The sequence below is a fragment of the Labrus mixtus genome, chromosome 14 (assembly GCF_963584025.1).
Source record: "Labrus mixtus chromosome 14, fLabMix1.1, whole genome shotgun sequence".
NCBI lineage: Eukaryota > Metazoa > Chordata > Actinopteri > Labriformes > Labridae > Labrus > Labrus mixtus.
This window is the reverse complement of record NC_083625.1, coordinates 6,880,833-6,896,531: the sequence shown is the minus strand read 5'-3', so window position 1 is coordinate 6,896,531 and position 15,699 is coordinate 6,880,833. Positions and strand designations below refer to the sequence as shown.

The following is a 15,699-nucleotide window of genomic DNA, read 5'->3' as shown; positions in this document are numbered from 1 at the left end:
TTCCCTTTTTTTTAAGCATATCCTCACCAGATTCAAGGAAGTTAGACTAAATAATGGAAAATGCGAATCTCTGAGGACCATAGAAATGCTTTATTGAGCTTCTACCCCCATTTAGATTCACAGTGATGCATTCAATGTACGTTTTCTATGCTTGCATTGGCACATTGTCAGCGTGCTACTTCCGGATTACGAGGCTGCAAATCATTTCCAGAAAGCTTTATTCAAATACGAAAACAGCATACTGTGTGAATGGTTTCAGTTTTAGCACCAGGGACAGCACCACATGCATGCTCCTCTCAGTAATTGTGCATTTATTGTTGAGAATAGTGTGCACGGTGTTTCCCATGTGACTGTGAAGGGTCAACACCCACCCACACACACACACCCACTCACCTACCCACCACCACCTCAACCACCCACCCACCCCCCCCCAACGCACACCCCTAACTACCACCACCACGTCCACTTTTCTTTCTTCTCCCTGTTGAACGGGAGTAACGCTACAGGGGAGCGGGAGTGAGCGAAGGTACGCACGGCCCTTTCGGATGCTTGGCCGCGGGGAGAAAGAAGAAGAAGAAGCTGCTGCGGATATCCGTCTTGTATACCTGCCTTCTAGAAAAAAAAAAAAGGGACTCCTCTCGTCGCCTGTTTTTCTTCTTCTTCTTCTTCTGACCCGCTGAACGTTTTTGAATGAAAGCTAAGATAACCGGTTCGGTTTCGTAACACGCTGCACCGGTAGCAGCGCGGAGGAAAAATACATGTTTTTTTTTTTTTTTTTTTTTCCGAGGATGCGGATTTGACGGAAAGACGATATGAGAGTCACCTGGGATTTTGTTTTTAATGGTTAAAAATTTTTGAATTAGCGCGTCGTTAGCAACGGAAGATACCTTTTCATGTCTGGTGAAATACTGTCGTTATAGTAACAAGAACGGCCTTTGATGTCTGGTGAAATACTGTCGTTATAGTAACAAGAACGACACCTTCCTGCTGCAGGAGACAAAATAAAGGGTAAGCGTGCATTTTTGGTTTGAATTGCTGGTTGAAATGGACCACGTATGTTAATTCTGGGTTGTTAGCCGGCTGCAGGAGAAGTGTGTGTGTGTGACTGCAGTGCCTCATGTTAGTTACTGGGTCTCCATCTCTCTGTGTGTGTGTCTGTCTCTCCTTGCCTTTGTTTGAATCGATGTCAAACGCAGCCACATTGTATCTGCGCGTTTTGTAACAAGCAGCCTGTGGATCTTTGATTCATCATCTGCTAGGACACCAAACAAGCCTTGTTGCCTTCCTGCTATCCAGGCTATTATTTTTCCCCTCTCACCAATATGTAGTTTTGTGCAGGCATCTTGTAAAGCTGCATTTTATTCCCCCCCCCCTCCCTCCTTCGACATTGTGGGCTGTTGTGTGGTTATGTTATGATTGGAGTCTAGGACTGAAATTTATAGTCTACTGCGTGCCTGGCCTATACCGTGAGTCATGGCAAAGATGCATCAGGTAAGAAAAAAAAAAACATGAAAAAGTGCACTTAATTTAAAGAGAAATGCTTGCGAACACGTTGTTTGGAAATGTGTTGGATGCTTGATGTGCAATAAAAGCGTTTTGATGTGTAGCCCTTAAATATGCAAGTATTGGGGGCTGAGTTTTGATAGCCACGTGTAGAGGAGGCTCTTAGAATGAAATGACCCAGAAACATCAGCCCATTGTTAATTTATTATCGTGACTGAAAAGGAAAACACATGGGCGTGTATGTTAATTAATTCAAATTTGAATCATCATGCTTGATTTTGAAATGTCATTTTTTTTATTTTATTTTTTGCATACTATGAATTGCAGGTGCATCTATGGCTCAAAGAAGTTATTGTAAATTTGTCTTCCAGGATGGTTGATTGTTTTTGGATAATTTGGCAAACTGAAGAAGAGATCAGAGAAAGGAAGCCTTAACCAAGGATACACTAAAGATCAAGACTGAATATCAGTTAAGGAGTAGTGGATCACATTGGTTTTTATAAGAAGAAAGCCCCTCACATGCAGTGTTGACTGACCTGTGCCTGTAAAAACGTCTATGTTGATGGCATTTGGCTGATGTTCATTGATAGATCCCCGAACCTCTCAATGCTCACTACAGTATAAGAGCTTTGCCTTTTTGGTTGAACCAAATGGCCTCTTCATTACAGGATACAGGCTGCAGCCATTACTACACAATATGTCAGCAGTGCTCAACACATCACAGGTTTTCAGATGGCTTTATATTCGGTGACTCATTTCAGTGACTGTCTTCTCAAAGATGGTGTAGAAAGCAGGCGAGGCGGTTCATTCTGTTATGCTTGAAAATTGTATTGCATGTATCATTTGACCATTTCCGCAATTGCAAGTAATACGTTCATGTTTATAATTCTAGCTCGACTGCAACAGAAAGCCACCTCTTGTTTGGTATCCACATCGATTCATTTTCATTTTAAGGATACCATATCTTACCTTACATGCAAATAAGGCTGAATTCTCTTCAAAAACAAACACGATACAATAGTCATGCCTGCAAAATGTAAGCCATGTCTTCAGTCCGATGGAACCAATACAGAGCTAATCCATCAGGTAACTGAAGACATTACCCGTTAAGTTTTCTTTATTGAAATTATTACATAAAGTAACACCACATTCCCTTTAAAGGCTTCCGTTTTTAATTGAGCTGAGCAGGGTTACCACCAGAGGGCGACATGATGGCCTTTCTCTCTGTTCATCTAGTTGCAGTGACGCTCGTGGAGCATTGTCTGCAGGCCACAGACATCATGCTAAATAATTAACAATCTTCTCCCCTTGGAGCTGTCGCTGAAATCCAGCCTCAGAGGCCTGCTGTGATATGACGAAACAACAAAGGTGAAAATAACGCTGTGTAATTGTGCATTAAGACACACTGTGTTCTTGGAATAATTCATGGGCCATTGAGCTGTTCTTGTGTTTTCTTTGTCTTGGCAGGTTAGATGGACGAACTGACACACACACAAAGCTGAACCTGTTCCTAATACAAATGCATTTTTGCATATATGGTATAAACTTGGAGATAATATACAGTCACATTATGTATGTATCAGGAGTGCCATCCCCTGATCTGAGTATTGTTGTTCTGTCTCTCAAATCCACATGTTAGCAACTAAGAATACAAACTCAAACTGTGTGTTCTACAAAATATGTGTATCAATCATAGCTTGACAAGAAGAGAGCTTATTTGCAGGACAAGTGTCGTATTTGATGAAGATTGGAACATCTCAAATTATGACGACATCCTTTTTATTTGACAAGTGGTTGGTTGGTGGTTTGTTGCTCATAAAATCATATCATACCATGTTATTGTGTTAAGGTCTGCAGCAGGTAAAACTGAATGGCTTTTGATGGAGTGACAGAGTGGTTGGGATGTTAGATGGATGAGACATGGCTGTTGGCTGGCGAGATGGACAGCATTCAACAATGGACTTGGGCTGTGAATGTGGGCCCCCCATAGTGCTGATTCTCAAAATCCCTCTTGAACAAGCTTTTTTTTCCAGTTCCTGCCATTCACACTTCTATTGTGCTGCAGTGAACCGTGACAACCACCCAGCCTTGTGTAAGTAGTGCTGCTTTCTGATGTGCAGTATTTATGTATCTTCACAGTTTTTCCAGTCTTAATTGTAAAAACACATCAAACTGCAGTGAAGAGTTGACTTTTGCTAGTTATTGACATGTTTTCTGCAACACTTAATTAAATCGTCCAAATACTGTCTTGGTAAATGGAGAAAAAAAAAACCTGAATGCTTCTGCATTCAAGTGTTTAGCAGAAGCACAACACTTATGCACTCGTGCTGTGTTACAAGGTCAGAAAGTGACACGGAAAATCGTGGTGGCACTTGTTCTACAAGAGCTGTAACTTCACAAAAACACACAAAGCATGAATAAAACAAATATATGGAAGAGACTGAGTGTGGTCTTGGTTTTTACAATATTTATTATGCTGTAAAATTAGTTTTTGTAGGGGAGTTTTTGCGTTTCTGAACTATTTTGATATAAATATATTAAGTTTGATCAAACATTGGTCTGTATATAAACATGGATGTAGTCTCAGTGATGTCATCCATTGGTTTCTGAAGCAGATTTTTAAAGACAATCGGTGAAAAACACCCTATATTGGAAATTAAAACTAATTCTTGGGCAACCTTGTAACAGACCAAGAGCTGGAGCTGGAGCTGAGGCAGGCTTTAAGTCTCCGGACAAACAGATACAACGTGCCTGCATGTCAGTCAAATCAGCCACGCCCCCCTTATGAATAACTCTTAACCTTCCTAAAATCAAAACAGATGAGTTACAAAAAATCTCAACCTCCGTACAGCGTTTGCTGATAAAGAAATGAGCGTTTCAGACCAAATTCATTACAAAAACAAGGACTGTAAAAAAATTCAGCTGTAAAAATTTTGTCAATTTTGGATGTTTATGATCCAGGCTTTTGCAGCGAGCCTCAAAGTGACACTTGAGAAACTGCAGGCTTTGCACTTCTGCATTGGCTTCATTTTTCAACACCAGAAATTGCAGCTTGGTCAAAACACATTGGGGCTTTTTTTTGATTATAAGACTGATGCAGTTTTTAAATTTGCTGTTAAGAAGTTGACATTCCAGTCATTAGGACACTCCAGTGTGTTATCTGGATCTTAAAAAGTAGGTCATAAGTATGAATATTACAGCATCTTTTCAACAAAGTGATGCCGGGACATAACATTTTTTGTGCAACATAAGATTTATTTCATCTTGAAACCAACTGAGACCAATTAAACTGGAGAAATGTCCTGAAAAACTGTCTTCTGCATAAAATATGCATACATTTTTTGGAGAGCTTTGTCATGAATGTAAATATCAAAAATCATCTTGCATCTATAATTAAACTTTGGCCAATTAGCAAAGTGGATTGAAAGGTATTTAAGTGCTTTGATGGCAGTTACAGTCAGCAGAAAAACATTGTTGGCATAGTTCTCTTTACATATACTGCCTTTGGCTTGTATCGAGTTTTCCAAGTGTATTATTTTCCAAACCTATGTAATGCACAAGCGTTATATTGCACTTCTTGTCTGAACTGAATAAATTATCAGCACATAACTATGGATTTTATGATTATATTACGCTAATATAAAAGTGAGTAAGATAATGTCACATACTCAATAGTAAATTAGGAGGAAAAGCCACTCATCAATTTTTAATAATCAGAAAGAAGAGGGGCGGCACTAAAGAGGGCATTACAGGGGAACAAATTCAACCATGTGGAAAACCTGCAGTTGTCAGATGTATATTTATGGCACCTAATGCACTTCAATAGAAATGTTACTGTATGTTCTTTACAAAATAAAAATAGCAGGTCATAGAAAGGACTTTGTTTTAAAGCCAGTGCCCCAGTGCGTGGGCAGGCTTTTCATGCAGAGGCAGAAACTCTGTGCAGTTGTTGCGCACATGTGCACCACAGGCTCACAGTGTTGCCACCCCCGCAGGAATCTGAGAGTAAAATCTCCCTGCCAATTCAGCATGGGGCTATGTTAAGCAATTCCAACATTTCTGATATTGATCCGGGCCGTATTTGACTCACAAAAAGGGAAGTGTTTGCTTTTCACTAGAGCCTTTAGTGATATGGACTCTATGAGCCGATACGAACACCAATATTAGAAAGGGGGAAAAAATGAATGTTTGCTTACATGGCAGCAAAAAAAATTCCACGCAGATAGATTTATTTCCTATTGGAGTTTGCAATGATATGGCTAAGCTTAGTTATTCTAAAGACTGCTCTCTCAAACAAAACAAAAAACTCTCTGCTGGACAAACTGTGACGACATTTCTAAATCAACTTAAGAAAACGAGAATATTAATAGTGCTGTGCTGGTCAGGCTTTATTTAGTAGCTCTCAACACAATGTAACTGTCAATATGAGTTTCTTTCTGGGGTTAATTGGTAAGGGATGTTTCTTGGTGACTTATTTCCTTGTCGGTTAAAAGACTATTAAAATTCAGACTAAACAACGAGTCTTCAGGTAGGAATTGAGTAAAAATCGAGCACCATAACGGTCTTTTGGTAAACAATGTAAATTGGATTGCCAATTGTTGTTAACGTTACCAATGCTAGCAACGCTGGCCTTCAGTCCTCCCTGCAGGTTTTCATTTACATGCCTGTGCTAAATGTAGTTACATATTGCCCCAGTTGATTTGCAAGTTTAACCTGAAACAGCTTACATACATCTCTCTCTCAATTTCTAGATCAGCATACTGCCAAACTGTGCTGCTCCTACGACATATTATCTGTTCACTGTGCTACAGTCAGTCACATCCCCAGCTAGTGGTGTGTGGCTGCATTGCAGTTTGAGCATAACATTTTGGGTGGCATGAATGGCCAAAATATTAGTAAGTGGTTAAACCGACTGGAAATTCTGGTGCCTACTTGTGAGGGTGATGGCGTTAAACCGTTAGGTCGACTAAATGCGCACATCCCTAGGATTAGTCTTGTATTACTTTAAGAAATACTCTCTTATTGCAATATCAAGTCACAAGAAATCACTCGTTAAAGCAGCAGCTGTTTGACACCTCCTCCACACAGGCACATGGACTGTGGGTGTTTGGGCTGTGGATTCATGTGTATCTGTGGTTTGTCCATCATGAATTGTAGATCCACAGGTTTTAAGGATCTTGCAAAATGAAGAAAATGAACCAGTGTTGAGCGGATTCTACTGTAGTTTTAAATGTCTGTATAAATGAAGGGTGTTGTTGGTGTGACGTACTTTATATTGTTAATTAAATGGTAAAAGCATGTTCAGTTTTTATAGCCTTGTTCCCAGAGTGCCTCTCCATCAACCATGCATAAAGCCTCACACACACACACACACACACACACACACACACAGGAGCAGACCTCGGAGTGTACCAAGAAGCGAGATAAGAGGGTAAGCTGGGTCTGTTGAGCTTACAGTCACAGTTTTTGGTGTCACACAGCCGGCTCTCTTTAACCTGGCTAGATCCTCGTTGTAATTTATAATAATATCATTATTACATAGAAGGAATATGTTTTTCAAGACTTCTGTTACTACTCATTATTTTATATTTTTTAATGGTACAAAACAAAGCGGTGCAGTTACAGTAACACAGCCCAATGCATGCATCACATTAAGGAGCCAGATCTATTGGCAACCCCAACTTTACCTTGGTTTTTTACCTGTTTGGCCTCTGTCAAATTCACACTTTTAATCTTAGTAGATCTGCCTCACAGTAAAAAGATTAGGTCAACTTAAGAAACAAATGTTCTTTTGTTTGTTTGTTATGTTTTATCGCATAGTAAATTAATTTGTCTTCTTAGTTTGTGGCAAAAAAAAAGGCTACTGAAGTTATTTCCACATTTTTCATGAAGTAAAAGCTATCAGTTATATAGTTCCTGATTATGCTGCTTAAACCACGTGTATCATTCAGTGTAAGAGTTATCCTATGTTTAGTTGTCGCGTCAGGAAATATGAGAAGCATTGGTTTATTAAATGATAAAACAAAACTGTTAATACAGACGGTGATCACTGCGTGAAATAACGCACAAAGCATCCTCTTTTTGAGCACAGAGCTTGAAGCAGAAAGCGTGAGTTCACAACAAGTTCACAGCCTGCTTCATGGTACCTGCATACTCAAATTGGAGCTTCATGCGTGGTCAAAGAAAACCTGGTGAAGGGTGTGTTGACCTCACTTCACGGCACACCCCTCTGCAGGCGTGCTTACAGTGCTTACGCTTGCACTTGGTCTTTCTGTGTTTTAAAATGGACAGAGCCAATTCGGGGCAGATTATCCTGATCTGCATGAATATTTCATTCAGCGATGTTTTTAATTTGGGTGTCTGGCAGCTCCGGAGATTGATGCTGCCCCCGTGACTTCCAGCCAAGTACACTTCAAAGCACAGACTGAGCTCAGGACCCATTCAGAAAACAGAAGCAGGATACGCAGGCAACTACAGCTTTGCCCTGCTTGTGCTACCATGCAGGCTTTGGACGTTCTTCTGAAGTTCTGGATCTAATAGCGCTAATATTGTAAGGGGAGGTTGGGGAATGTTATGAGAAAGTATCAGCTGAATTGTTCCAACTTTGTAGTAAAATTAATGTTACATAATATTGCATACTCCTGACTGAGATTCATTTTTTTTCACCTGGATTATTACACATGATTCTTAAGGGGAGACTTTGAGATCTGAATATCTTACTCACTGACTCCTTACTCATTTTGTTTACATTGACAGAGAAGCACTGCTTCTCTTACCCATTAACCTTTGACGAGTCAAGGCTGCATTACCACACAAAAGAAAAGAAAAATGCTCACCCCCTCAAAAAAACAAGAAATCATTACATTCACTTTATACAATTGAGTTGTGAGCAGAACTTATGCCCCCCCCCCCCCCCCCCCCCCCCCCTAAAAAAAAACCCAAATTGTCTATGTTTATGCCCCGTGGCATGCTGCCGCTTGAGTGTTTGATGAATGTGATGCTACAGGTCAACAAAGGACCTCTGCTGTCCTATTCAGCTGGGCATTCAGGCCGGGGATCAGCGGCCTGTGGAGGGGGGCCTCTGATGCATATGTGCCTCTGGCTGCCTCATCTCTGCAAACAGGAAAGGCTCGACGGCTGGCCTCAGCTCTCTGCTGACTCCTTCATTGTATGGGGCCAGGTTGGCGAGGCAGGCTTTGTGCACTGCATTTTGGGATCCCCGCCCCCCCCCCACCCCCCACCCGCCAGACTCATCTGAATATCACAGACAGGCAACACAGAGGTGCCACCTCAGCTTGAACTCATTAAAATTAGTTTATCTGAAGCTCTTGGCTGCTTTACAGTTCTAAAAATATATGTTTTCAGCAAAGAACGGTGTATTTTACTCTTTTAGTAAGAGTTGTATGGCAAGGCTAATATCTCTTTGTTTGGCAAACCTGGGAGTGTGGTTTGCTCGTGTGTGTGTGTGTGTCTCTCTATCCTATTCCCTTGGTGCTCGTGGCAGTGTGTCTGGCTAATGTGCACAGGCCTAATTCCCTGCAGGCAACTGATTGTGGGCTCTATTTCTCTTCCCTTCCCTCTGTGATTAACGGGTGCAGTGACAAACAGACCAGCTGGGTGAAGGGAAGCAGCACCGGGGAGGGGAGGAGGGATGACGAGGAGCGTGTCGGTGGCACTGCCTCTCAAGCCGCTGGCTCTGCCCTGCTTCCTTAGCCGGTGTCGTTCTGCTTTGAGCGATAGCCTGATGTGTGTCTGCCTGGTCAGAAGCTGGGGTTTATCCCTGAGGCGATCCTCATTGTCCCACTTTCACTCTTTCCTTTTCTCATAAGCCTTTCTCTTTTGAAGACGCTCTTACTATGTCCTTACTAAGGGCTTTCTTATTTTATTTGAGAGAGAGCATTGTGTCTTGGCCTCAACTTACCCAGCTTGAGGATATTTCATAATAACATTAAAGTCAATGTATGCATGTGCGCTACACTTTTGTTTTCATGGTGTTCATACAGGCCAGGACATACTATTGCAAAAACAGACTTAAAGAAGCCCTTAAAATAAGATATAATATACATTATTGATCATTGCGCTTGTCCGTGTTAAGGGACTCGATTTGAATGCATATTGTCATATGAAGGATATGTGACAGATTTTTAAATCTGTCATAATATTAATGTGCGTTTTTCTGTCATGTCTTTTGCGGATTAGGCCTTGAGGGGATTTTCTTTCATGGAACCTCTTTTATGTCCCCCTTTTATGTGGCACATCTGTCCCGACTGCCTTGTTTGTCTGTGTCTCTGTCTGATATGAGCAGCATTGTTGCATCGCAGTAGCTTTGGGGCTAACATCTGATGTCTCCAGACGGTTAATGTTTGGGAAAAACAGGACTCGAAAGGCTCCTTTTTTATGACTCTTGAGCACAGTTACAGTTTAAGGGGTTTACTGTTTCATATTCAGTTTCCGTCTGGTCCACGGTGATTTAGTTGAACATCGCTCAGGCTATGATTGTTGGTCTTGAACCAAGTAGTTGTGTGTGTGTGTGTGTGTGTGTGCGCTGAAAGCTCATACATTTTCTGGTTATGTACTGAGTGGGTCGTGTCTCTGTGTGGCTTTCAGGATAAGTGTGTGCATATGAAAAAGGGTTGGTGGTAAAGGGTAGCTCAGCTTGCATGTGTGGTTTCCGTGCCACAGTGCCCATGCCTGCGTTTGTGTGTGTCAGAGGATGAGCACAGTAGGTTGTATCATAGTAGGTCAGGGGATTGTTTGTCTGATCCATTGAGGAGCGATTAGTGCGGACACTGAGCCGACCCTCTTCCTGCAGACAATAAGGGGTAGGATTGCCCTCGATTCGCCACGTCGAGACTCCTGTGACCTCGCTGGTCCTGCCCCCACTCCACCACCTATTAGGGTCCGCTGACGGATTGTCATGGACTTCATTGCTGACAGCCAGGCCTGTCCTTTATGGTGTGTCGTCTTTGCTTCCTTGCCGTGACTTATTGGTCATTTAAGCTGTGTGGAAATCTTACCTCTTACCTCTTTGTCTCCACACCTCAATAAGTTTCATTGTGTGGCCGTGCCTTTACATTTTATTTATTCTTTTATTAATTTTACCATCCACATAACTTGACCTGGAGTTGTTGCACTAAAAGGGGTTGGAGTTGTCATAATTAATTTGTAGATTGACCGACCGATCTTTAAATAAGGGACTCATAAATAAACACACTGGCTACTTTGCACACGGGCATATTGTGTTCAAGCATTAGCTGGATCCTGGGGTTCCAGTCTGTGGGGAGGTGACAGGTTGGGGGGCAGTGTGGAGGCGTTGTTCTGCCTTCTCCTCTAATCCCTGCATTTAGTTTCTATTCCCAGTGACTTCTTAATCTTCCCCTAATAGGATTTGCCAAGCTTTTGTTTTATTCTTTTATTGCTAGAATGAGTGTGACTTGCTTGACTTGTCTTGACAAAAGTTAGGTCTACCTGGGGGTGGGGATGATTTGGCGGTCTGTTGATTCAGAGATTTAAGGCGACAGTAGTATTTTAAATTTTGATGTCAGTCAGTTGATTTCACAAAGCATGAATAACAAATTTACTGTATAATTCACGTTATGTATTAATGGATGAGTTGCTGTGTATTGTAGAAATAGCTTTGCATGCTTTCCCTGATCTTATCCCTCTGATCATGCATCCTGGTGGCCCAGTGGATCTAAATTGCTTACAACATAATTGCCAGTGTAAATAGCCATAGACCTTATAAATCTGGTCTCCTTTTCCTCCCTTGTTTTTTTTCTTTCTGTGTCTGTGCTTTAACCAATACATGCTAAATAAACATCATATCATCCTTAAAAATAAAGAAACATAAAGCCTCTTCATGTTGCTAAATCCAACATTAAGGCCCCCCTGATATGCAGATAATTACTCTGACTCAATTTCTCTATTCATTAAGTTGTTGCACAAAATAGCTTGCTCAGTGCTGCAAAAATATGAATGAGTATTTTTTTTCTTTGAGCATTTTATATCGGAAGTTCTGAATCTTTTTAAACCTCTTTTTAAAAACCTCCCTCTCTGAAACTCTGCCAAATGATGCTGTTTGGTGTCCGTGGCGCTGTTTAAGCTTCATGATGCAAGGATTATGTTTGGTCCCAACTTGACTGCACACCTTGATAACGGCATTAAAAACAAGTGTTGGTTCTCACAGCTGTCTGATATCGATCTTTAAGGTTTGATTTAGAGGATGCATTGACATAGCTTGCCGTGACCGATCCAAGTGTTGCTCTAGCACACCTCAAGGAAAAGAACAGAGAGTGAATACATGAATACCTCATTAGTGTGCAATGTGTTGCTTAGCTGGCCTACTTAATCTCTCCAGAGAACCACCTCATTTGTTGCCTGGAATCTCTTCGCTCCATCCTCTAAGTGTAGTGCAAAGAAATCTAACGTGAACTGAGCTAATCCCCATCATGCCAGACATTTCAGGTATACCATATTACCAACATCTAAAAACTGCAGTTTCCATGATAAGAACCATTTGAGAGATACCTTCTCCAACATTTTTTTTTTTTTTTTTTTCCCCCACTTTCTCATCGATCCTCTCCATAGTCAGCCACAGCTACTAGACACAACAAAAGATAAACCAAAAAGGTATTAGCAAACTGTCTACTCAACCTCGTTCATAAATCCCTTCGGTGCTTTTCAACAAATGGCCCCAGTTAGTTAATGGGTCTGTCTGGCGGGGGATTTAATCCTTATGTAGATCCCCCATTGGGTGTCTGTCTTATACTAAGACAGGACCTGTCTGTACATTTGCCGTTATCGTCCATTTTATAAACAAGCAGGGAAAACATTATGATCCGATTCATCAAAAAGTGTGCTTTTCACTCAGGCGCTTGTCATACTGATACCGTCATCAATATGCACAGCTGCGCTCTGAGGAAGGTCGGGGTTCATACCCACATCCTGCAGATACATGTCTGATGTGTCCTTGGGCAGCACACTCAACCCCAAGTTGCTCATGCTTTGGCGGTGTGTGAGTGTTTGTGAACGGGATTTGTTGATGGACGCTTTACATAGCGTCCCCTGCCATCAGTGTGTTAGTAGGTAGCTGTGTGTAAAAGCACTTTGAGTAGTCAGAATACTAGAAAAGCTCTATACAACCTCAAGTCCATTTACCATTGCAATGTATCATCTTGTCTTTTCTAAGCTGTCTTCTACGCATTCATGTTGGTCGACTTAAAGGCCAAACCCAGCGCAGGATCAGCCACTCCGGCCATCTACACACATTGAAGCATGATGACTGATGAGTGTAAAACATTTCTGGTAAAAAAGATTTGTACTGTAACATTTTGAAGTCATTTGAAAACTTGTCACACGCTACCCACAATGTAATAAAAAAAAAAAAAAAGGACCAGATGTATCTTCTGGGTCACGTTAGATCTGTCTGTAAAAAAAACAGTAACTCTGCCAGCCGGAGGAAGCGAGTAGGATTGACCTCCTTGTTTATGAGGTATTGATTGCTGCCATATGAGGAAGCCTTGTTATATAACTGCCTCACATGCAGCCCATAACTGGATGCTGAGTTAGTACAAATAGAGGGTTGCTGCATGGCTTACAGTACACAGGGAATGAGAATATACTGTATTCTGTGGAAGTTTGACCAGGAGAAAGGCTGTAGAGCAACGTTTTGATGAGCTGGTTTCCATACTGTCGCTCAAGCATGATGTGCAAAGGGATGCAAATGTTAACCTCAAGCTTTTAATGTTTTGAGGGAAGAGAAACTTTTACGTTATGTTTCCTTGCTTTCCCTCCCAAAGTGTCTTTTTTTTTACTGGATAGGCTTCAAAGCAACTGCTAGATGATACCTCAACATAATGTTATTGAGGCATTTGTATAGTCTTGGATAAGGCTGAAATACATGAAAAAAGTTTTCTTTTCTCTATTTTTGTGATCCAATTGACAGGAAGGTGTTCTGAAACTAGAATAACCATTTGATGTTACATCCTGTTGATTTGTAGATTTCTGTTTCAAACATAGTTGAGTTGAAAGTGTCACCTGGGAATACCATCATCCGTTGTAAAACATTGCTGCAGTCTTACAGTATTTTTTAATATTCAGCTACAGTTCTGTTTTTGCTTTTCAGCTCTAATGCGGTTAGAGTTTTAACTGTTGTGTGTGTGCAGTGGCTTTGCACCCTAGGTTTATCATATTGGCATTTTGAGTGTGTGTCTTGTTTCTAGGCTTTGCATGTGTACAAGTCAAGATCTAATCAGTATAGATGAGTTTTTTAAGGCTGAAATGAGATTACTGGCGTTGCCCTGGCTTACAGGAGCAGTCATATTAAATTATTGCTTCTTTAACTTAACAACTGGGAAGTCGCTGAACTTATCTCAAAGTTTTTTTTTTATCTCATTACACACTCTGGCAGTTGTACTGTCCCTGCTGCTATTTGCATGACTGTCATTTGATTAAATACAACTTGAGTGCAGCTGTGAGTCTGTGAGGAGAGTGTGGCTGATGGATGTTACAGTCCATCATCTGACCGCTGATGAAATAGAAAGAGACGCTCGGCTCCTAAACATCTTACATCGTAGCCTCACAAACATTTCAAGGGTCAGTCTCATTGAAGCCTGTGGATTCATATCATGTCCTCTTATCTCCTCTGCATGCACTCACTCTAAATGCTCTTGTGTCTCTGTGTCCACACTCTAGGTTGAATGTGTTTTCCTCCAGCCTTGACACCATGAGCACCATCTCACCGACAGACTTTGACAACTTGGAGATCCAGCAGCAGTACAATGACATCAACAACCGCTGGGACCTGGCAGCAGAGACTGACTGGGATAATGAGAACAGTTCAGCACGCCTCTTTGAGCGCTCACGCATCAAAGCTCTAGCAGGTAGGCATCACTCCACAGATGTATGCTTGCATTGTGTCAACCTGCACTTATGTGTTCCGTGTTTATGAGATGAAAATTGATGAAAACATTCGTCACTGTTTTAAAATTATACCTTTTTATCAAATTTTGAAAAGTGTGTTGCAGAATAGATCTGCGCATATTACAAGCTGGATAGCACACACAAATCAAAAATAATATTTGAATATTATTGTCAATGTTGGGGATAACTTAAATAGTGCGTAGTAATCCTTCTAACAGAGTTTTGGTGAGCCGTGAAATGAAAATATTAAGGAAGCTTATTATTACACCATTAGCTTGAATTGAAGGACACATTGCACTGCAGGGATCCATTCAGTCCTGCTGAGCTGAGCAGTATAATGTGAATGATGATTTGATAATTCTAACATCACGATCAAAATACATCCCCCACCATGTCAAACATTCAGTACTATTACTTTTTTATTTTGGTCTCTATCATACAAATACTGTCGGTGCTTACTACTGGAAAAGCTGCTGAATTTCTGTTTGTGTGCCTGGTTGATCATTTTTTTGAGTTGGAAATGGTTTAATTTGTTCTCAGCAGAGATAAGACTGTGGATGGAAATCAAAGAGAGAGTGGGGAATGAGCTATGGTTCGAGACTACACTCATCCATCATCAGAGAGAAAATAGTGTTCTCTACACCAATGTTTTAAAGATCCTAAACAACAACAGTTAAAATCACAGATTACATGAAGAGATAAAATCACAGGTGAACAGCCAGTTGCACAAAGCCAAACTTCATTCTCTCCTGTCCCTAAAGGCTCAACTCTGCCTTTATAGGGCAAGACAGAAATACTTCCAAAATGAGGACAAAGGCAGGCGGCTGTAGAGTCAATTCACCAAAGAGCAGTAAGCTGTGATGGAATGAGGTGATGAGACTAGGCATTGATCTAGATTGGATACAATTTTTCTGTGATTTTTATCAACGCTGAAACATAAACCAACCATCTAAAATATTCACAATGCTCCATCAAGTCTTTACACATCAACATGTTTAAAAAAAAAAAAATTCCATATGGACTTTATTTGAATTACACTCAAACTGATTACATTTAGTGATCTTAGGGAAACTTATGAAGAAGCATGTCTTAATACAATGCTTATATCTGTCTTCAGCATTGTTTCCTAATTTACATGCCTGCGGTTTACAGCCATCCTTCCAACCTGTGGGAGTGCCTTTCCATCAGTCCATCCTGTGTGTTTGTGTTGTTTGGTGCTTGTGTGTTCATTGAAGTAAGGCTGTTTGTTCTTGGCAACACATCCTAAAGATAAAG

The 15,699-nt window shown here is 41.0% G+C and overlaps 1 protein-coding gene across 3 annotated transcripts in view; it reads left to right on the top strand.

The window, feature by feature from the left end:
- Nucleotides 1–555: 555 nt before the first annotated feature.
- sptbn2 (spectrin, beta, non-erythrocytic 2) overlaps nt 556–15,699 on the top strand; it is a 52,674-nt gene continuing 37,530 nt past the window's right edge. For 2 of the 3 annotated variants that reach the window (XM_061054708.1, XM_061054707.1), the window contains exons 1-2: nt 556–1,008; nt 14,197–14,384. In XM_061054708.1, coding sequence (XP_060910691.1) covers nt 14,228–14,384 — 157 coding nt within the window. In that variant the 5' untranslated portion in view covers nt 556–1,008; nt 14,197–14,227. The remainder of the gene's footprint in view (nt 1,009–14,196; nt 14,385–15,699) is intronic. The other variant, XM_061054710.1, reaches the window with a different exon arrangement.